The sequence below is a fragment of the Ruditapes philippinarum genome, unplaced genomic scaffold (genome assembly GCF_026571515.1).
Source record: "Ruditapes philippinarum isolate M1 unplaced genomic scaffold, ASM2657151v2 ctg176_1_1_1_1, whole genome shotgun sequence".
Lineage (NCBI taxonomy): Eukaryota > Metazoa > Mollusca > Bivalvia > Venerida > Veneridae > Ruditapes > Ruditapes philippinarum.
The window spans coordinates 531254-555912 of record NW_026864115.1 but is presented as its reverse complement, the minus strand read 5'-3'; the positions used below and the strand labels follow the sequence as shown (position 1 = coordinate 555912).

At 31.6% G+C, this 24659-nt stretch overlaps 1 protein-coding gene across 1 annotated transcript; it reads right to left on the bottom strand.

Moving 5' to 3' along the window:
* Positions 1-1838: 1838 nt before the first annotated feature.
* LOC132724462 (angiomotin-like protein 1) lies at positions 1839-24158 on the bottom strand. The gene is made up of 10 exons (XM_060709332.1): positions 23522-24158; positions 12899-13015; positions 11249-12086; positions 8586-8730; positions 7968-8208; positions 7299-7432; positions 6730-6999; positions 6319-6530; positions 5547-5834; positions 1839-5201 (listed from the first exon to the last, which is right to left on the bottom strand). Exons 1-9 carry the CDS (start codon positions 23637-23639, stop codon positions 5591-5593), a joined length of 2319 nt encoding a protein of 772 aa, XP_060565315.1. The 5' UTR covers positions 23640-24158; the 3' UTR covers positions 1839-5201; positions 5547-5590.
* Positions 24159-24659: the final 501 nt, after the last annotated feature.

The window sequence follows — 24659 nt, the reverse complement described above, 5'->3', positions numbered from 1 at the left end:
CCCCCCCATGGAAGGCATTCTTACTCATCAATCCCCATCCCCGGACAAATGAAAAACCCCACTCTCTGTATGCCCCCGGCCCACGCAAAACCTATGACAGGCAATTTCCCTGAAAATTTACTTTTTGGTCAAGCAATTTATAACCGGCCCGGCCTTGTGGCAAATCAATCATCTAGTCAGGCAACAAACAAAAAAGGCCAAAGAACCCTAAGCCCCACGGGCTGGATAAAACTATTAACTGTTTTTAGATAAAACTTTTGAGGATTCTTGATTATCATTGTTTATATATTTTAGTTTGTCGGTAAGCTTGTCATGGTCAACTTTGTTGAATGCCTATGAAAAGTCCATTACAACGTCCAATGTTGCCCATTATCTAAGTAATCAAAGACTTCGTGAGGGGTGAAGTTTGAGAGGGGGATTCAGCAAGTGACTTTCGCAACAACATTTAGAACGGAAATCGATCAAATAACTCATCAGGTTTGCGACGATGTCATGCATCATTAATTTTTAATGAAAATGCAAGGAAGGGATATGGGTCTGCAATTGCTGACTTTGGTATAATCCCGCCCTAGATATGGATTATTAATGTGAAGGAGCTATCAAACTAGCATATAATGGTTCTACTCAGGCGCCCGCTTGCGTCTGAAATAATGCACGGAGAGGCACTTGACGTGTTCCTCCACCATTTAAAGTTTGAAAGTCGCCATATCACCTCTTATGTATTAGTGCTTCTGAAAACCCCAAGAAAAAATTGGGATTTAGACTTGAAAGAAGTTTGTCAATGTCATCAAATTGTTATACCGTGGATGTTTTCGGGTAGGACTGAATGTTTGCAGTTCAGTTTTATGTAAAATAGTTGTGGTCGAGAAAAAAAACAAACACACTCAACCTTTCTGTTTGGAATATTTTCTTTATCCTTTAATAATACTAAAAACTGACGGCGCAGGTGTTGTTACGGTTTTCAGATCTGCTTAACATAACTAAACAATAAGGGCATTTCCCTTGAATAAAACTATCTCCATGTGTTTTGAATTTTTCTTTGGATAACTATACCTTATAAGGAACTTTTTTTATAAGTTTGGCAAACATTTTTGTCGATAACTTATTTGTCTAAGGTAGTGACCTATGAGAGATTCTAATTATGTTGAGTATATTCAGGCGATTTATGCATGTCAGTCTGCGGATCTATGCTTAAAATGTGAACTATATTTCGGGAGATAGGTGGTTTTACTCGGGTGTCTGGTCGTGCCAATAATGAATGGAGGGACGCCTATGGTCGTCCTGCAACAGTAAAGCTTTAATGTAGGCATATGACACTCATTGTGTAACTTAAATCTCATCAAACAAACATTAAATACATGTACCAGGGAGTGAAGAAGTTTTTAATGGTTTGTATTGAAAGCGTATGTGTTGAGATTAGGAATTAGTGGTCACAAATTTTATCCAGCCACCAACTACACCCGTGTCTTTGTCCTGATTCAGGGCTAAAGTTGATGATGAAGGTGCTCTTCTCTTGACCGGTTTTGTATTACCTGTGCTTGTAGTAAGTATGTCATAATAAGGGTGTGTTTAACCACTGTGATGTCATAATGTTCTGAAATACCAAGGCCACTGCATAAATAGTTATTGGATTCTTTCAATATAAAGAAATTTTATATAATCTTTATTGAAATATTTATTTGGCTATCTTGCGGTCACGGTTATTGATCTTTATTAATAGTGACTTTGTGATTGAAGCTTGTGACAGTTGACATTTGGAAATACAAGGAGGCACATGGATCATCAGCTTCTGTGAAAGATCTATAACATTTTAAAACTAAACGATAACAAATTCATGATTAATTCAAATAAATTACTTTATTTGTTCATAAAATATAATAACAACCATGTATTTCAATTTGTGTACAGTGTCAAATAAATGGTCATTAGGGTATACATGTACACATATTTCACCACACATTTACTTAGTAAATGTATAAAAAAAAAAAACCAATCACATTCAAAACATCATATATATTATGACAAACGGACTGTTTCTTTAAAAAAAATGAAGAAAAAAAAATGAAGAGAAAATCTCTCCCTTTCATAATAAATAAACAGAAGTTAAAAAAATAATATATAATGAAACAATTTTCATTTTTTCCATATTTTACAAAAAAATAAATTTTAGCACAAAAATTATGTTTAAAATAAATAAAAATAAGAAAGAAAAAAAAGAAATAGTATAATAATGTACATTAAATATTAAATATAATTTACAATTTACTAAATTGTGTAGTTCCTAATTTTGTATTGCTGTAATATAACTTAAAATCCTGTCTATTCAAAGAGTCATTTTTATCCTGCGCTCTTTCTTTATAAGAATGGGGGAAAAAAAGAGAATATTTTTAATAGTTTTTTTATATCAAGACAGAGTTCACATTTAAACAGATGAATTAACCAGTTACAGCCCACATTCAACACTTATACAACATGTGCATCATTCAATAACAAATGATATTACATTAAACAAATACTTTGCATTGAAATCTAAACACAAAATATCATGATTTTTATTGCACACATTTATTGACAATAAATGTTTAAAACAAACAGATGAATACGCTCATCCTCCCTGGGAATCAACTCAAAATTTACGAACCCACTTATTTTCTATAAAACATCATCATCATATGCACTGACGGGAGAAAGTTTTTATTTGAAACATTAAGACATGCAGTAAATTATTTTTTAAAGTCTGTAATAAAGTTTGTTTCCAGTAATAAAACAGTTCCTTAACCATAATAGAAAATTTATCTAACCTGCCGAAAGGATATAAATAAACAACGGCCATCATTAAAAATTTGCTGACATATGACCCAGCTATTCTAAGTTTGGATAAGCTGGCATGTCTGTTCATTTGAAATCACAAAGAAAAAAAATCAAATAATACATTAAGAATCTTGTATCAAAATTACAGACTGAACTATCCTTAAGACACTAGCGTTTTCAAACCAGACTTTTACTGAGGCTGTAGCCTTTGGAATATACCATTAAAACTTTTACTTTGGTTGATTCATCCAATTGGAATTTTGTAGGATGCCATGGGAAAACAATTAGATTGTAATATAACTTCTTCAATGCCTTCACAGTGACGTTAGAAGATTTTTAACAGCTAACACTAGGCCCCTGAATTATCCATTAACATTCCATCATAAATGTGTAAAAAAAAATCCCATCATCTATACTGCACTCCACAAACATATGTAACCAGTAATACAGCAAATTCACCATCTATACTGCTCAACTTTTACAAGTAACCATTATTACTCAAAGTTTTGATCTTGGAATGATAAAAACATCAACAAAGCATTTCAATATCTTAAAATTTTTTCTTTTTATTTTCGCCCTAAAAATATTGCAATTTTACATTCTCCTTTCATAAAGATGTGTAAAAAAATTGTGTACTCAAGCTTTTATCAGTCAGATAAAAAGGGGGAGTATTCCCAAAAACTGACGTTGTTAGATCAGTGCAAAAAAATAAGGTGCAACTGTACAGTATCTAAAGATACTTGTCATGTTAAATTGTTTAAAAAACATGCATGTTACATAAATATCAATTTTAACAGTGCACTGTGCAATGGCCGAGAATTGAAGTCAATAAATACATAAAAAAATCTAAACTGCATCTCGTTGTCAATATCGCTTGTGCAAGAAAAAAATAAATTCAAAAGTACTAAACACTTCTTTAAATGCTGGTTCTGAAATAAACATTATAAAAACTGTTGCAGGCATAATTATTATTCAATATGATGAATAATTTATTCTCTAAACCTTTCAAATGATAAATGACGCTTTTATTCCCTTATCTCTCCCATTTTTTCTCTCTCACTCTCTCATTCAATGTTTTGAAAGACATGGGTGGTGAAGCATAATGATCTGATATCAAAACATCCCCCATTATGCTGCAACTGTTTTAACAATTTTATTAAATCTGTCAGTTTATCACTCTTTATCTATACTGCATTTTTGATCATAATATAGATATAAAGAGAGAAGTTGACATTTTTTATGCAATAAATTCATTAAGAGTTTACAGATATGCTTAAAGAAATCTTAAATTGTTATGTTAAGCCTGGGTGAATAAATTCATGTCTTTAATCCAGGTTTCACACAGGCTTCAAGTTCATTCTAATTTAAAGAGACAATCTAAATCAAGATCGGAAATATCAAAGAGCCTTTTCATAAACTTCAGTTTCAAAGCTTATTTCTAAAACAAGATTCAAACCATTTTTCCTAGGATTTAGAAATAGGTTAAAGTGTTGAATGTAGGAAAATCGTTCTGTATGCTATACAACATTAATACTATTTATTAACAATTGAAATTGCAGGAATAAAACATGGTTTAGATTTTGTAAGGCACTGAAAATATAGGTTCAGATCTAAAGTTCAGCTGATACATTACTATAAAACACATCTCAAATGTATGAAAGACAATTGGGTTTTATATGTACAATTTGTCAAATCAATTAAAAAAACAAATATTCAGTATCTATTATCAAACTTATTATTGCAGACTATCACTTTTGAATAGTAAAATGATAGTAAGATGTCACTAATGCCACATTTTTCCCCATATATATAAAAATATATGTACATATTAGTAACCAACATTGTTTCACATTTCATTATATACTGGCACTTTTTAATGTCCTATGGACAAGTGAATATCACAGGCTTTCTGGTAATCCTGGTTGCTTGGCAACTGCTTCTGTTGCTAGGCAAAAGTTTTCTTCTTCAGTTTTTTTTTTGTAAATCTCTCCTTTATAACTGCAAACAAGGGAGGTAATCACCATTTTGGTTAAGTTATCCAAAAGAAGGGAAGTAACTGTCACATTAATCATTCACCAAAGTTTGAACACTAGTTGCTTCCCCTCGGTCATTGTTCAGGGTAACAATTTTCCACAAAAAATTCCACAAAACACATCCGCCAAGCATTGTCCTATAAATGGATTAGGTTTCCATCCATTGAGGCTTGGTTACCAGATATTTTATCAACAAAAACATTCCGATATCGCGAAAAGTCTCTCCACCACACCCTTTGTTCCTGTTCCATGAACACAAGAATTTCTTGCTGGGCAACTTGATGCCCGGTGCGATGTCCAAACCGTTCAGACCTGCCAGATATCGGAACTCTCATCAATGTCCGAGTTACTCTTCGACTGAAATGAAAAAGTAACAATAACGTAAATATTTTGTTCCATGAATAATGAAATTGCTTATAAATTCAAGTTCACAAAATTTGTAAATAAGCAGAACAGCTGACTAGGTTAACTTGTTTCACAAGTTATGCCCGCAAATGATGGAAGACCATACTACATAGCACTTGCTTTAGCAAAATTAGACCTTAAAAATAATACATTGAGTCTTCCAATTAGAAATAGATATTAAACAGAATAAAGCAAGTCTTAGTACTAAGAATAATAAAAAGCCAAAATACATCTTTCATGCCAAAGAAATTAACACATTGCAAATTATATGCATATTTTATATATGAGGGAACTTACCGTGGTCTGAAGGCCTTGTATTTTTTCGAACAATTCGTCCTGTGTCATTTTACTGTAGGACTCAAGGGCGCTAGTGCTCCCTGTTTTTTATGTTTGACATCATACAACGCGGAAGCCTCCTGACTCTGTTGTCGACTTAATGAACCAGTCGCTACTAGAGAAGGCCGAGGAGAATGTTTTGGTGTACAGTATATTGTGTGAACACTACTACTACGAGTCATCGGTGACCGTTGGTAGACTCGCAGCATCGCCTCCTTTTCACTCAATTGTGACTGTAAGGATTTCACGCTGAAAACGACAAAAAAATAAAAAAATTTTAAATGACCATTTTAATTCACTTTGTAATGAATAACAAAGAAAGCAAACATTAAAATTTGTAATATAAAATTTTATTTTGCTTTTATTTCTAAAACAGATGGCTGCGTATCTTTTTGCAGAAAGTGTAAAATTTCATATAAAGGAAACGCCATATTAATTAGCCGGTATTTTGTGTCTGAAATTTTATGCCAGATAAACTTAAAACAAAAACAAATAGCAAAGTTATTTTGATATGTAAGAAAGTGTGTTAATTACAGAAAGTTTTAATAGGCAATAAAACACTAAATCTACACCCATTACAGATGTGTTTCTCATGATTTTCATATTAAATGATGCACCTGTAATACATCAAATTCTCTTTACAGCAAATTTATCAGTCATTACCCTAACTTAATTAATGCAGCTCTCTTTACTAAAATATTTCTGGGATTGATAAGTTATGTAGTTTTTTTACCTAGCTTCCAGCTCAGCAACTTTCACATTTGCTTGATAAATTTCCTCCATTTGTCTTAATTTATCGTTTTTGGCTTCATGGATTAGTGTTTCCGTGGTGTTCATATTTGTCGTAGTGGCTTGTTCATAAGCTGGAAGGCGAGGCAAAGTGTCGGTTTCAACTTCTTGAAGTTTTATTTTACGAATACTTTCTTCAAGCTGTTGTTCCTTCCACTGTTAACCAAAAACAAAATAACAATATTATTTGACTGTGATTATCGGAATAAAAAAATTAAAAATTCAGTCTAAAATCCTACAAGTTTGATTAACCATTTATCTTTTAAACCACTAAAAAAAAGTATAATGCTGAAAACTCTGTAATTTTAAACATGACATATCAATAGTGTGTTGTGTCACATAGTGACAGGCTTACCTGTATCAATTCTTTCTCTAGCTGTAAAATTTTTGCCTCTTTCTCGTCAAGCATTTTCTTGATATCTGCGTTAATGTCACGCTTTGGATCGGTTTTCCTGCCTTTCACACTCAGATGCCCGTGGTTTTGTCGACAGTAATCCATGTCCTTTTCTAATTTCTGACGAATACTCCTTTCGGTTAGTTCTTTCTTCTCGTACGCGGCTTTTATCGAAGAAAGTTCTTTTTGAATCTGTTCATCATATTCAGCAATGATTTGCTGTCGGTGAGTCTGAATCAGAAATAAAATTGTATAAATTAACAAGGCATCTAGATTTTTAAGCAATAATTAATAAATTTGAATGTACTTAGTCAATTTGAAATTTAGCAGAAGTAAATTATATACCTTCTAGTACATGAACCACTTACAAAAAAAAATAATTCTTAAATAAGATTGGATAATTAATATGCTTATTTGCCTGATATGTAACCATTATTTGATCAATAAATACAATATAATTATTCCAAAATGTGTTAAAAAAGTACTGAAAACACGTTAAAACAAATTTGTATCATTTTGCGACTCCTCACCTCATCGTCCATACGAGCTTGATTCGCTTGTACATTACGTAGAATTTCAATTTGCGCCCGCTGTTCCGTGATGGTTGCTCGATGAGCCTCAATCTCCATGTCTTGTCGCTCTTTTATACTCAGTAATTCTTTATCTGTAGAATTATTAAAATAAAAACATCATTTATTATAAACAAGGCCTCCTTTTATTCATTCATAAATACATTAAATTTTGTCATCTTGTCATTTACAGCAGATAAAATTGCAATTCATAAAAACCTTTCCTTTCCTAAAATTGAATAATGGATTCACCTTGCTTTGAAATTTCGAACAGTTCATTACTGATTTTAGGGATTTCAAAATGCTTCAATTGAGCAAGCAATAATAAAGCAGCCATAGGCCTTGTATTTTTCTCTGGCTTCAATCTGAATCAGGTGAACAACTTTTTTCCAAAATATTTTATAGTAAATGATCTATGAAATTGCATGTTAAATTGAAACTGAATTGCAGAATTTTTCACGAAATTAACCTTTCTATTCCAAATCTGATCCTATTATTAGGTACAAACGAATATATGTAATCTACAAGCATGCCAATAAAGAAGAAATGCTCCAAATATTCTCTGCATTTTCACATAAATTATTCATCAGCAGAAGCATAAATGTCGTGTCAGTGCTAAATATAACTTACGTTTAGCAAGTAGATGTGCCATACTACTGTCGGTCGGTTCAACCGACGCCAAAATGACATTTTCTGGAACTGAAATACCAGCGTTCTGTAACTGCTGTATTAAACCAGAGTTCATTGCCTTAACCTTTTTAAGGTCGTCTTCTAGACGTTTCTTCATTGCTAATTCTAATTGTTCGCGTTTCTTGTTGGATTTGACGAGTGCTTCGTACCCCTCATGTACTCTTTGTATCTCAAGTTCGAACTGAAATAAACAAGCCACAATGTAATGTCTAAATGTGTATAACACTTTCAAATATAAGGCTGAAATTCAATGATGTACTGAAAAGTACACCAGAAACAGTGTACTATATACGATATAATTAATAGGACTCTTAGTAAGGTCAGAATTTCATGAGTCAAAGACTCTTTTGCCAAAATGTATACTATAGTAACTATATTTCAATTTCTAGAAACAAAATAGTTGTAGTACTGCAGTAGTGTCTAATGTGAAAAAGTACAGCATCCACTGTCTATAATGTTACTATAATTATCTTTATTTCATTTTTGTACTGTACTGATTTTTACATTTTACATTTTTTTTTTTTTTGTGAGCATAAATTTCGTGACAGGAAAACATACCTTTTGCAACTTTGTGACCTTGTGATCATACATCGACAGTTTCATTCGGAGCGTTTTATTTTCCTCCGTAAGAAAATCTACCATTCGTGTAGCTTGAGCTGCTATGTGATCTATATCAGAAGAGAAGCGGGTCTGGTCGAGGCACCTGCAAGCATAAACGTGACACTCATTAGGCATATAAAAAAATTGAAATATCATATGATAATCAATCAACTTATTTCTACTTTTTATTTTCTTTCATTTTAACGCACCTAGCACCTATATGAAACTGACAGATATAACATGCAGCTTGAGGAAATCTCTCTTACCAAACTCCTTACCCCACCCTGTCAATTATCAACACATGGTTCCTCTTAGTCTTAGTGCCTTTTATTCTTAACAGCATAGCATAGCACATAGCATAGTGTCTTTTACTCTTAAACCTCACAGTCACAAAGGCAGGAAAAATGCATAACAGCATTTCTACTGGGTACATTTTAAGAATGGTCCTTTTTTGGAACACTGGTTATTATATATAGTGGGTGTTTTTTTATATAATTTCTTTATCTGCATCAGTTTAGACAAACACTGCGTCATGAAGTAGCGAAAACATAAGGAATGTTTTGGGGTTTTTTTTGCTACCGAATGCCACAGCCACAAAAAAACCAAAAAAAAAAACTTCTGAATACAGGTAAAAGCTAGCTCTCTCTCTGTCATGATTGTAGGCAGCAGACTGGGTTATAAAATCTGATTAACTACCTTGTTATTATCTCTACCCCACCTCCAATACTGGTACACAGTCTGTCAAGCACTCATTAATCATTTCACGAATCTTTGAGAGGAATGTAAACTATTTACCTATCTTTTTATAAATAGTTTACAATCAAAAGAACCTGCAGCCTTTGATGTATAGGCAGAAGGCATTTCTTTGGCTTGTGAGTCTGGCTAGTTAAAATCTTATAAATTATGCACCTTTTTTTTTTTCATTTTGTGTTTTAGCACCACTTATCACAATAGTCAATACATTATCTATAAATAGAAATAAACTTTAGACAACTACAAAGCCAGTCAGACCTTAAAAAAAAGTTAATTGAATAAAAACAATGAAGAATATATTAATTTTCTAATGTAAACTCATAAAAGTGTTGTTTTTTTAAAAAAAAAGAAGTTTTTGAAAATATTGAAATAAATTCCATTGATATATAGATAAGATCTGACCCTGGTATAAGTTTATTAAACCACCAAAACATTTGCTGCCAGAACGACTCTAACCTTAAATCATTTACGTACATAATGCTTCATTCAGGACGGTGTTTTCCCCTCGCAGGAATGTTAATTGTGCATTATTACATTATTTAAAATAAATATTCTATAATAAATTCAAACTCGTTGCCCTGTACCTGCGTAATAACCAATATATCATACCCACGACCCTTCCCCGTTATAAACCCCGCACTTCTTAACCCGGCAATTTACATTCACTTGAAAAGGTAATCAGTTGATCTACTATATTTCTGTCGACAGTTTGAACTCGGAAATATTTAAACTTGAGTGCTTTATTGAAAGTATCAAAATTTATGCTGATTTTCGCAAGGTTGACTTCTTGATTTGGTTTCAATCGTAAACAACATTGGCATATCAAAAGTATGCTAATTGGATAGTTAACGAAAATAGGTTTAATGGTCCAACACCTTCTGATCGACTAAATAGTTTTAACTTTTATGCTTTGAATAAATCATCTTTCTGAATCCATAAAAAAATTAAGTTTTTGAAATAGTTTGTGATGTTATAGTCTCAAAGACATATACAAGATTATTGTCATTAAATCAAGCACTTAGGATTTAATTCTGACAATTAACTATGAAATTTTTTCAAATTAGAATTATAATGAAAATAATTTTTATTTCTGGCCCCTTCTGGTAGTAACATTCTGTGAGTCTGTTTTTTTGTTTTTTTTTCATTTATAGGTCAAAGGTAGGCCTAATAACCCCGCTGTAAATTCCCAATTGAATCATCTTGAATATTTTCCCCATTTTCAATTGAAACTAAATTTTCATTCCGATGGTTGAGTAAAAGAATCACTGACATTAATTAAGCTTTATGTTTGTCATTGTGACAAAGAACCACATCAGGTTGATGGAAATTATTTCAAATGTACACATCAAATTCTTTAAATAATTATCTTTATGTAATTTGTCATAAATATATGCCAGTAATGAAAGTTATAAACAGCATTATATCAATAATATGCTAGATCAGTCAAGATACAAACATATCTGTCACTATATATTATAATCTACAAGTTCTTTAAGTCCTCTCCATCAATGAACTGTTTGGGGTTTTTTCTTTAATGAATGATTCATGCCTGGTTGACAAAAACTAGATAGCTGCTCACGACAGCTGTTTCAAGGGCATATTCATTTTACCAAAATGAACCAAGATCATGTCAATAACAATATATCTTATCGTTAATATAAATTAAACATGGCCAATTAAAGTTGACAACAACATTCATTATAATTGGTAATTTCAACAACTCTCGTAAAATTCAACTGCATCATTACAGTGACGGTTTTCATTTTGTATGTGATTAAGCGACACTTCGCAATTTCCACGTAATATTACTTCAGGCAAAGACCAGTCTACATGTTGGAATCACCAAAATAATGTAAAACAATACGTACCCTTCTAACGACTGTTGAGAGCCTCTGTCTGACCCTGAACCAGCTGGAGTGTGAACAATTCCCAAGTGCCTATTTGTTGTGTTAACAAAATGACTCAATTCCGGTTGTGATCTTGACCCTGGAATTTCCGGTTTTCCTATGATTTCGTATGACCTGCGAGTAGCTTCCCTAGGATCGTATGCTCCGGGATATTCTGGCGGTGGTGGTAGTGATGTTAAATATTGCGGTACCATTTGACTTGGCTGTGGCGCCATTGCAAATTGTGGTAATTGATGTAAATGAGATTGGTCTATTACACCTTGGGTAACACTGTAAGGAAAATTTGCATAAAGAGTACTGCTATTATAGGATGAAACACTAGCTGGTGATGAAAAGTTTGACATAGACTGTCTCGATGGAACATTTGGTGACATATCACAAGAATATCCGGATGTGAACGAACTATTTAAATTTGAATTATCACCAAGAGTTAATTTTGAGCTGGACGTTGATGCACTTGAAAATCCACTTTCGTTAGACATATAAAGATTGTGCTTTTGACTGCCACATGTAGACGTGGGACTAGTCGCGAAATGAGGTCCATGAACGTTTGCCGGATTTCCGGTCACGTATATTTGTGGAGTATTCACTGGTTTAACATCCATGCTTGACGTAGACATCCCGAGTCTTGCGATAATACTATATTCACTACTACCGCAGGTATCATAAGAGATACAAGTCTGTGGCAGCTGAGTTTCCTCCCCTTGTGGTTCTTGACGAATGCACGTCGGCAAATTTTCTGTGGAGGACACGGACACATCGGTACTTCCTTCACTCCCAGAGAAACTCTGATGGAGACCTGAGGAAATACAAAATACCATAATTTACAGAACAACAAATTACTTCTTCTGCATCTACTCAACACTTAAAGCAAATCAAGGTAATTAACAAATAAAAAACAAAACGCTGTTATAATTTCAATTAACCTATAGCAAAACTTATATTTATTAAATACGAGGAGTGTGAGGTATAAATGTATCATTAAACCTTAAAGTACGAAAATCCTATAAAAGGGACGTAATAATTTCTCCAATGTCAAGTGCCATGTCAACTTATACAACTTATAACTTCATAAAAATTACGTCCAGGTATTCTTGGCTGATGACTCAGTTTACGCCTATTTTTTTTTTTATTTTGCAAAAACATTTGCTGCACAGAAACTCAAACAATGTAAGTCTAAGGTCATCGCTGTTTTACAATTCCATGTCTATGCTTTTTTTGTTTCCAAATAAAAGGTGACAATACAATGGCTTAATGCTTCAGTTGTCAGTTACAATGTTGTCCTCCATTATTTTTCATAATTTACAAACTTATTACAATATAGTATAACAATTCGGCGCCTACACAAAAATGTGTTTTTATAAACAACTGCCATTGGTTAGGAGACATTTTTTTAAAGAATGTTTCGTAATGATGACCTAAGTACCTATAATTAGCCACAAGGCATTGTCAAAATTTTGGCACTAAACCTACCTTGATACTTCACGCACATAATATTATTACATCATAAAAGTAATTCATTTTTTTTTACTTCCTCTTCTTTTAACCGAATTTTAAAGATGACGACTATTTTTCAATAAAGAATGTTAAAATCATTATGTTCTTAAATACCTGCTTGTGCGTTAATTTGTTTCGGAGGTCCAGGGTAGGGGGGAGGCTCGGGAAATCCGGACATATTGTGTATTTCTTTATAGAACTCCTCTGGGCTATTCAAACTACTTGGCAGCTCTGTAAATAAACAAAATATCATAAAAATTATAATTTTATATTATTGTCCAAAAACATACAATATGTAAAAATTAATGGACATTGATTCTAGCCCATCAGTTTATAATCCATACCCGTAAAATATCACATACATTTTCAATTTATTTTTTTTTGGTTACTTTTAACATTTGGCCATCAAAATCGATTGGAAATTTTTAAGAATGTCAGTAACATATCACTGCCATGTAAATATCACAAATAAAATTTTTATTTTCTCAAAACCAAAACAAAGAAATCAGTTGGAATTAATTTTACAATATTTTACTCCTTTTTTAAAAACACTAATAATATATAATCCTGTTATTTCATTTTATATTTACACTTGTCTCCACTTAAATATTCATAATTTCAGTGTTTTTAACAACTATTTTACAAATCAAGTCTTTATACCGTTTTGACTAGAACAGCCGTAAATTCCTTCTAAATCCTCGTTCAAATTATCCAACAGCATTTTAGGTAACGTTTAACTTGATAAATCCACTAAGACCTTTTAATAACAAAATGCGTTTTAACACTTCCTAATTACACATAATTTTTATTCTGCTTATACAGTAATAATAATCCTCGTAACAATGTGAAATCCTTCCTTAACCTATGAATTGACAATGTGTAAATAATCAAAATTACAGCCAAACACTGCTTAACTACTAAGCCCCCCTGTAATATCGAAATAGCATAACAATGACTGGGTACAAATATTTTCCGTCTTTTGAACCAGTGTCAAAAATCTACTTAGGGTGACGCAAATCTCTAATCCCTGATCTGAAATCAATGAATTTCAAAGACAGTGGCGTTCCGTTCAATTCAGATGCCAAACTGTTTATGATAGTGGCAAATTTAATTGTTACGCTACAAGTGCTCTTAAAAAAGACCGCGTGTTAGATATCGTTAAGGTCTGATAACCCAGGAATTTGCTGGTTATTTGCCAACGCAGTGGGGTACAAAATAAGCGAGCGATAAACACGCAAATATTTGGGATGTTTATTGACACGTTTCAAAAGTTTTGTTATCAAACTTTTCTGTATTGATATAAATTTATTCAAATATTTGAAAAGGTGAATGCCATCGGAGTTTTACGACTGAATTTTCGTACAGAAACCGTAACTGTTCAAGTAAACAAAGGTGACTGCAAAAAAAAAAGAAATGATGAAATTTGCGACAATTTAAAATTAAATTCATATAAATTAAGTCTCAAATAAATGCTAAAAGACAGAAAAATGAATTTCATTGATAATGAAATTACTCTAACCCATTAATTAAATAAAGTGCATAACTGAAAAAAAGTCATTATGTATTCAATTAAGAAAAATAAAGTTTGCCATTAACATTAAAGAAGAAGAAAAAAACTCAAAATGTAAGGACTTCAAATCACTCTCCAAGGGCCTTTTAACTTAAACATGACAGTGTTACCTTTTCTTAAAAAATATAGGGCATTAATTATGACACAAGTGGTAAGGGTGTAACGGTTTACCGGAATACCGATATATTGCAATATGAAAAAATAAATTTCGTACCGCGGTACGATTTTTGGAAAACCGGTATTTTATAAAACTCATAATTTTCAATTAATTGCCTTCTAATTTTGTACAAATTTCACATAAAATCTTTAATTTGCGAACTTTGTTGGCGCCAACGTAAGATAAAAGTATCCGACAACTAGTACACTTAAAAGTCAATAAGCGGCCAAATAATTTACATAAGCGGCCCAGATGTGAATGGTCACAAGCGACTAGTTTTGTTAATCAAATTGTGTGACACTACTTTCTATTTATTCCTTACATTTTTATTAAGTTTCTACTAAAATATATACATAATTTACATATAACAATAATATATGAATGTTACTACATCTTAACATCAAAACATATACACGACAATACGTATTGCAATATATTGCAATACGCTTCAGCAAAATGGCAATATATTGCAATACGGTTTTTGCTGTATTGTTACACCCCTAACAAGTGGTAGCATAATCGTTTTACGGTATGTCAATAAGTCGCATTCCATGATCGACGTGCTATCAAATTACAACGAATCAAGTATACACTCGTGACAAAACAAGTGAAGTGGCCCTTGAATCGGTAAGACTAGATAAAAGAAATTCCTTACGAAACTTGTAATATCATGTGATACTGAATCTAAATCATTGCTCATTTTGTTGGCTCGTCGATTTGCGGAATCACGTGTCCACAACTTCGCGCCGAGCAAAAAACTTAAAACCTGTATGGCATGTTATCTAAATACTTTACGGTTATAAAATATGCAATCAGTATGCTATTGAAATATCTCATCGTAATAAAATATGCAATAAAGTGTAGAAATATCATAAAAGCTTTATTATAAACGCAGACAAGTCTCGAATATTTTGCTATAAAACCATTATCGTACATTTTCTACTTCAATTAAAATACCAGCTTAAAAGAGACTCTTTTTATACAATGTCTGTGGCAATTCATCAATCCATCCAACAACAACATTCATTTTACACAAAACTCTTACAATCATACATGTAAGTAAGGGTAGCTTTTTTCATCAATTTTGCTCTAAAACCAACCTTTTCCTCCAAATATATATTCCAAACATAACCACTACCACACTTCTATACACTTTCTGAGAAAATATCCAAAGATCAATTAAAAAAAAAAAGTTCAAATTTACAACAAAATCACATGTGTATAATTAAGTGCTAAACACATTATTTGTTTGACATAAAAAAAAGCAAGATTAACAACAAATTACATTTATAAATTATCCAAAAATCAGGCTGATGACTCATCCACGTAATGTTTCCTCCAGCTTTAAACTAAACCTATCTTCCAATCCGTAATGTGTGTAAATAATTTTCCCAACCGGTAATCATTGCATTCCTACCTTATGAATATAACTTGAGCATTGGCATCTTTATAATACATCTATCTCACCAAATCATTCATGTATTCACAATATTCATGTGTTTTATTTCCGAGGTATTTTTATACTTCTTTATCTCAACAGATCATCCAGAAAATAGTTATTTGTTACTGGATCTAATGACCCTAGTGGCCTAGTATTCTGTGTAACAAAGGCAGTCGGAATGTATGAAATTCTTTTCATCCGATTATTTGGTATTGTTACACCAAATTTGACACCTTGGTGCATCTATTAAAGACAAGCAGCTGTCAGGTGATTTTATTTAATGTGTGTGTGATACTTTGTGATAAAATAGTTTAAGTAAATAGTCCTTGTAGATTAATACGCCTCTGGCACTGTGACATAGGCTTTTGATGTATTTGACAGATATGATTGTAACAAAAACATGACAATGAATGCAACATGATCATATGATAATGTAATAGGGTTATACCAAATGTGGAAACAGATGCTTATCTGAGACTTGCAAATATGTTACACAATTATTACCTGTTGTTGGGATCTGAGGGCATTAAAACATTATGTACCTACTTCAAACATACATTCTTTCAACACATATTTTCACAGCTATTTAAATACCTTTGATATAAATCAAAAATGTTATCATACAAAATTATGAGAATAATTTCATACACCATGCATATCAAACCAAATTTGCACTTTTTTTTCAGATATCAATTTTTTTTCTTCTTCAGTTTTATATCCAATTTTTTTCTCTTCATTTTTATTATTTGACTTTTTTTGCATGCAACAAAATGTGTCAGTATATCCCCAAAATATTTTTTTTTCTCAAATAAAAAAGTAATATTATTCTTACCAACAAATAGTGTTGCCACCATTTTTGTATTTAAATCCAACAATTTGACACAACTGAATAGAACTTGAAATTTTACTTAAATAAAAGTATGGTATTATAAGTTCACAAATGAATTATTTTTTACAAATTCACTGCAGTTTATTCCTTTTACAAGTGAAGCCTTTTTTACACATCCATTGCATTTTATTATTTTTTAAATAATAAGTCAAAGTTTTCTGTCTAGTCCTTTTTGTCCAACTTAGGTCTTAAAACCAATCTTTAATCCAAAATATTTACTAATGGTCTTTTGTTATGAAAAATTCTTCGGAAATTAAAGCGACAAAGCAGTCTGATTTTCAATCATCCAAACTTATGTAATAACAATCAAGGAATAAGCTGAGAGTGGCGTTTCAATGACAATTATAGGTGCTTGTGTTTGTCGCAAGTATGCTAATTAGACAAAAGATATACAAATCAGACAAAAGGTATGTTAATTAAACAAAAGGTCAAGTGGGACATAGATTTTAACACATGTCTTTTATCATCAATCATAAACTATTTGAAAGTTTGTGAAATTATGTTCACAGGGAATGTTAATAGGTTTATGAGATGATTTTACACTTGGTTAGATTTTAGTAATAAGTATAATCTACAAAGGAATGCGAATAATTTATCATCTTTGTGCATTATCTAAAGACATACACACATGTCATTAGTAAGGATAATAAATTGTAATGCACTATCAATTAGATCAGATATATTACGGATAATGATAATTAAATTATTCTATCTGACAAAGAATGTTAATCAGAGATATTTACAATTAAGAAATTACACCAACTGTTAACAAACAACAAAAAAGCTTTTTCTTAAAGGCCTATAATGCCCAAAAAACAATTTCATTCTTGTTTCTCTATAAATGCTTTTGAAAAAATGTTTGGTGCATTTTCATAGTTTCCTCCAAAAAGTTACTCATTGGTCAAATACATTCTTTCTTTTACTACCTTTTGGCAATGTAAGTTCAGTTTTAAAGTAGTGTTGTAAGTATGTAAGTCAAAATACTACTTTGTTCACATTCTGTTATGTTTATATAACAAATACTTTGACATTTAGTGCTACTTTCTTCAAATGACAAACAATCAAACAATTACTCTGAAACCATTAATCAAACATTATAAAACTCATGTTAAGTAAACATTTATTTGTTTCTTCATCCATAATTAAAATATGTAAACACAAATTTAGCCAAGACCTTAAAACCTTTATTACATAAAACCAAACGAAAAATTTCTTTGACACTTTATTCAAACCGCCTAAAACTGTCAACATTGCATAAATACATCTAAAAACAGATGATGACAACTTTAAGGAAATAGTTATTTCTGGACAAGGGATTGAATGTTGACCTGTCAACCATACATACCTTCCTGCAGATTTACGAAAAAAATAAATAAAACAAGACTTTATTTTAAACAATCAAATACAACATCCAATAAATTAAAGCAGTTATAAATTGATCATGCAGAATTAATATATGAGCCGCGTCACAACAAAACCAACATAATGGGTATGCGACCAGCATGGATCCAGACCAGGTTCCATGCTGTTCGCTTACCAACCCTATTACAAGTAGAGAAACTGATAGCGAACAGCATGGATCCTGATCAGACTGCGCAGATGCGCAGGCTGGTCTGGATCCATGCTGGTCGCAAACACACTATGTTGGTTTTGTCGTGATGCGGCTCATATGTTTAAATTCTCTGGTGTGAACATTACCAATTTATAAATCATAGATCCGTTATCATATTTGGCAACATTTCAAATATTTATGAGCTATAATTAGAAATTAAAATTATGGAATTTTCATCAGAATAAACAACAATAAACAACAACACATCAACAAAAAGAAAACAAAATATTCAGCATTCCAACCAATCCTTATCAGATAATGTCAAGACATCTGTTAAGTTAACCTACAGAATTTTTTAAATGGACTTTTCAGGCTTCCATATTGGAACTGTCCATTAACTATTTTAGGGATATCAAGATGAACAAAATTTGAACTTGGACAGCCAACAATATAGAGCCTGCATGGTCAAACTACACAAATGTGCAAGCCGGCCTGGCTCTATTACTAACCTATTTTCCAGGTGGCAAATGCTTGCCATATTTGGTTTAGGTTATATTGTAACTTGTTAACCCCAACCTAAATTTGTGGTAATGAACTTTCCCCGATTTGAATTTGAAACTTCTCAATTATTATTGTTAACAAGTTGGACTCATAATCTAAAAGATTGCTGACTGGTTAATATAAGGTTCAAACTCATCAAGGGCAAGCCTTTGTTTCTTTGAAGCAAGAAACTGTGAACAAGAAACTTTTCATTGCTTAATAATACTGGCTGCTTTCAGGAAATGATTTGAGAATGTCTATATTCATATAGCTTCCTGAATAATCATATTAACATACCCTAAACTCTGTATAAACTTGGAATTTAAATCAAAATACTAAAATTAAACTAGAAATGTGTCCATAGGACACGGATGCCCCCACACGCCACTGTTCTGTCAATCTTATGACTCTAGGTCAAATATTTTTTGGACTACATGTGCCACAAGTTGAAAACTAAAAATCAACAAAGGGCCATAATTCTGTTAAATTTGGTCGAAGCAAAAATTCCTTCCTTTACTACCATCTACACATTAAGGTTGTTAATCCCTGGAAGTTTAAGCAAAATCTGCCATCCGGTTTAAGAGGAGTTGCGTTCACAAAATTTCTACATAGTATATAATGAAAAAATCAACAAAGAGCCATAATTCTGTTAAATTTGGTTGCAGCAAAAATTCCTTTCTTTACTACCATCTACACATTAAGGTTGTTCATCCCTGGAAGTCTAAGCAAAATCTGCCATCCGGTTTAAGAGGAGTTGCATTCACAAAATTTCTACATAGTATATAGTGAAAAAATCAACAAAGGACCATAATTCTGTAAAATTTGGTCGCAGCAAAAATTCCTTCCTTTACTACCATCTACACCTGTAAGTTGTTCATCCCTGTAAGTTTAAGCAAAATCTGCCATCCGGTTTAAGAGGAGTTGCGTTCACAAAATTTCTACATAGTATATAGTGAAAAAATCAACAAAGGGCCATAATTCTGTTAAATTTGGTCGCAGCAAAAATTCTTTCCTTTACTACCATCTACACATTAAGGTTGTTCATCTCTGTAAGTTTAAGCAAAATCTGCCATCCGGTTTAAGAGGACAAAATTTCTACATAGTATCTAGTGAAAAAATCAACAAAGGGCCATAATTCTGTTAAATTTAGTCGCAGCGAAAATTCCTTCCTTTACTACCATCTACACATTAAGGTTGTTCATCCCTGTAAGTTTGAGCAAAATCTGCCATCCGGTTTAAGAGGAGTTGCATTCACAAGATTTCGGGACGTACGGACGGACGGACTGACGGACGGACGTACCAACTTTTGATATTTAAGAGGTAAATCAGCTCATAAACTACACCTGGACCAAAGTCCATAAGCAAAATCAGCTCCTAAAATAAAAAAAATAGCTCTTAATTTGAATTTTATGAGCTTTTGTTCTTTATTTAACTACGGAATGAAGCTCATAAATATCAAATGTTTGCTCGGACTGACGGACGGACGGACGGACGGACAAGTGCAACGCTATATGCTCCCACATTGTGGGGGCATAACAAAGATAATTATATGATCTGTAGAGCTGTCAGACACCATGGATATACAGGCTATAGTATATGGCTTGATACTCAGGTAGTACAGGGTACATCATAAAATTTTTTTAATGATAAGGCATGGTGTGCATTGGTATTTCTTGGCAAGCATTCCCAGAGTAAATTGTTTTACAAGAGTAAAATATTTCATTCATTATAAGGGAGAAATGTACAAATTCTAACAGCTGCACCTATTATCATTCTTCAATTAACATTCCTCCACCCTCTCATCAAAGTAAACATCAACTTTTTATGCTTCCATTTTATTTTATTTCAAGATTCCATATCTTATTCCCCCCCCCCCCCCATCCAACTCAACTAAAACATATATATCTTTATACTTATCACAGTTATCTATCATTAAGTGCTGTTGTTTTGGAAACACAATAGAGGCCCATCTCAAGTGATTTTGGAAAAAATGACCACTATTACATTGATTTCGAATAAAATGACAAATTTGATGGTTTTCACAGTCATTGTCTTCAACATTTTACATAAAGTTTTGGAAAAATACCTGTTTGAAGGCTTTTACTTTGATTTTGGGGAAAATCATGACCAACTTGACAGCTTTTACATTGATTTTGGGGAAAATGACCAATTTAAATGATTTTACATTAATTTTGGGCCACCAATTTGGCAAATTTTACATTGAAATTGGGGAAAAATACCAATTTGAAAGCTGTTCCATTGATTTTGGGTAAAAAATGACAAGTTAAGAGCCCAAAAATGAACATAAGCCCTGGATGGACAAACAGGCAGAAAAAAGCCCCCAAAACTTTGGTTTATAACTGCAATATTACCTAAAGATAATACTTACGAAAGAAATTTTTTTTTGTATTGACAAAGTTGGAACTGTTGAACAGCAATATCAAAATTTGCATCAATGAAATCAGATTATTATGAAATATGGACAATTACATTATTAGGTATGTTAAATTGTCTGGATTAAGTTTCATGTGGATTTAAGAACAAAACTGTTACAAATCTGCAATTTTTAAGTAATAAACAGACTGTTACTTAAAGTAAGAAATATAGTCTTGATCAATTTAATATAATGTGATATTTTAATTTCAAAATGTATCCAAAATATAAAAATAAACTGAATTTCTGATTTTTTTGTTATTGCTTAAAAACGAATTCTAAAGATTATTCTATTTAAAGATGCACTTTTCAAGGCCAGTAATGTTATGATATCATAGTTATTTTGAGAGAAATAACTATGATTAATGCTTTAAATATTAACACCATAAATTATACATGCAGTCACTCTCAAAAATAAATAATTATATTTGACAAATGAATCATTTATGAATATTAAAAACTCATAAACTTCATTAGACATTTTAATAATTAACTTACTGTGTGATACATTACATCATTTCATGTATTTACATTGTTCAATTGCTTACAGGGAATGCTTTATGTAAAAAAAAAAATGAAATCAGAAATCAGATCTTGTTTGGAAACCCGCAACTTGAATAAAATTAAATGATGAAATATTTTGCCGCATAGGTCAAATGTCGATAAATCCCGAGGGGTAATTTTTTCCTGAATAGAATGTGAAATAAATGTATTATACTACACCATATAAATGTATTCATATATATCAAATTGCCGACGGCAAGTCCTTATTTGGACAAAGGAATGTAGTGAACGTCGTAAAAATGTAGTTAACTACTATTATACCTAGATTATTATGAATGGAAAACGGCCGCGCTCACCGACTTAATTACAAAATTAGGTGAAATTACTGTTTTTAGTGCAAATTATGCGGGAAGTCACGTAGTCGTGTAAAACCATTAATATGCGATAATATTTCTTTCAACATTAACTTTTTTTCCTGCGGGTTAAAGTTACATCCATCATATACCTATATTTGGCGTACAAAGACATTAATAAATTACATTTACTTCTATCATAAATTGGGAAGCTGGTAAAATCAAATAAGCATTTTATTATATAAATCAGCCTAAAATCAGAAAATCTAAAAACACAAGAAAATAATGAATTTCTCAAATATAAACCACACCAACATTGTTTGAATTTTAGTTGCCCTACCTCAAGTTGGTAACTAAATTGTTAAAAGAAACAAAAAGATATTAATAATCAAACTTTTTTGAGTCGTTTTTGTGTTATTTAGTCATCTTAGTAGTTGTTTCTTTTTTAAAAAAAATAATTATCAAGAAATAATAAATAAAGATACATGGAAATGTCAAAGGGGCTGGTGAGAAAATCTTAGAAATTTATTATAAATTATAACCTTTAAACATAACATAATTATTTTCCATTTGGAAGCGCTTACTAGGCAACAAAATAATTGACAGAAAATTGAATTTGTTCAAAATTATATATGAATATTTCAAATGATACCAAACAAAGAAAAATATTTTAACATTCATTAGTGAGCCACTCTGATATTGTATTTTATATGTTTCTTTTGAGGTAAAGTTCTACACAAATTGCTCTAAATTTAATAATATGGAAAAAAAAGTTTTCAAATTTTATAAAAATAAATTAACACAAATATTTCGGCCGAGTCTCTTGTACACAATTTCCTTATTTATATTCATATTAAACATTTATAAAATTAATATACCTTATCTCATCTAAATATAATTATCTATGATCATTTTAATCTATCTTAAAGAGGATTAATTAGAACTCTTTCTATTTCTTTGTCTAGGGATGGGAAATGCCTTTGATAGACCCACGTCACTTACTGGCCATCTGTGCTGTCTAATTGACAAGGTCCTGTATTCTTAAATACTATTATATTTCTATTCTTTTTGTCAGAAATTCCTCATATTTACCAATTATATACCACTGGGACATTTATAAATATTAAAAGTTTTAAATTAAACACAATTTAAGTCCATTGAACACATATATTGGTAAATTATGCAAGATTGCTAATACCAAAATATCATTTTTCACCTAAATTAAAATTGAAAAAAAAACAAAAACAAAAAACATTTAAATTTATATAATATTATTATCACTCTTTGATATTATTTACCTGAATTATTATTGCTTTGGCTCAATAACTTTATGTTTCGAAGATTTGCGTAAGTTGGCGACCTCTCACCATCGTCAAGTACAAAAGCTGGATAATTCTGCGTTACTTCTAAATGCATTGTTTTTTTCAATCCGTGAATATAATTTCTTCTCTAATATTCCACAAATGTAATCCAAAATTAGACACTATTTCATCATAATTTCAGCATCCAAACAATTATCTCCGTTCTTTTATTATTATTTTCTAACATCAGATGAAATACTGTAATCCGTAATTCTTTATTTTCAGCCTTTAATCCTTCATAACAAGTATTTCTATTTCTTCTTCAAAACCTGTTCATGATTATGACTTAGATCTAAAACTTTATGACTTACAACGAAAATAGTCGAAAATTAAGAATTATACGGCAATAAACGTCCAGCACATGTGCCAGCCTCATTCACATAATCAATATTCCTTTGCGTTTGGAGCACCTATCGAAATTCCTCATCAAGGAGTAGAAAACTACCTTTTGCACAGTTTCTACTCTCTCAAATAACTAACTAGCAATTGTTACACATTTATTGAAGTAAGGCCAAATATTATTAACTTAGTTTTTAGCCTGCAGTCAAACATACCATACTTTTCACTGTTGACTTCCATAACCACCTATCTTTCTCCACATACCTGGGGCAAATAAATACATTCCAGTGTACGCTTGTCTGCATTTTTGTCATATTTCCTAAACTGCCCTATCTCTGTACAGATTTCAACAGGAAATAGGCCATTTCTAACATTATCAATTGGCAAACAGAAGGCTCGAAATTCTGTAAGCTATTATCATTGCATTCCATTTACAAGAGAGCACATATCTCGTTTTTGCACTGATCCACAACATGAAGACTAAGTTTACATTTTGATTTTTACAAATAGTGCTTTAATGCGGTAAATGAACAATAATTTGGCTAGTCTGAAGATATGTATCAGAGATTAAAGACCTGATTATTAGGGCTTTTGATCAAACAAAATATCAAACATGTCTGTTTAGACATTCCATACATTATTTTGTGTATTCAAATGTAAATACCAACTTTATATATACCAACATAAAAGGGACCAAACAAATGCGAAACATGATCAAAAACCGAGATACTGGTTT

Coding starts and splice junctions, on each gene's coding strand:
- LOC132724462 (XM_060709332.1), bottom strand. CDS start 23,639: ATGCATTTAGAAGTAACGCAGAATTATCCAGCTTTTGTACTTGACGAT. Junction 8,209..8,585: donor AGGTCACAAAGTTGCAAAAG/GTATGTTTTCCT, acceptor TGTTTATTTCAG/TTCGAACTTGAGATACAAAG. Junction 7,000..7,298: donor AAGCTCGTATGGACGATGAG/GTGAGGAGTCGC, acceptor TTTCTGATTCAG/ACTCACCGACAGCAAATCAT.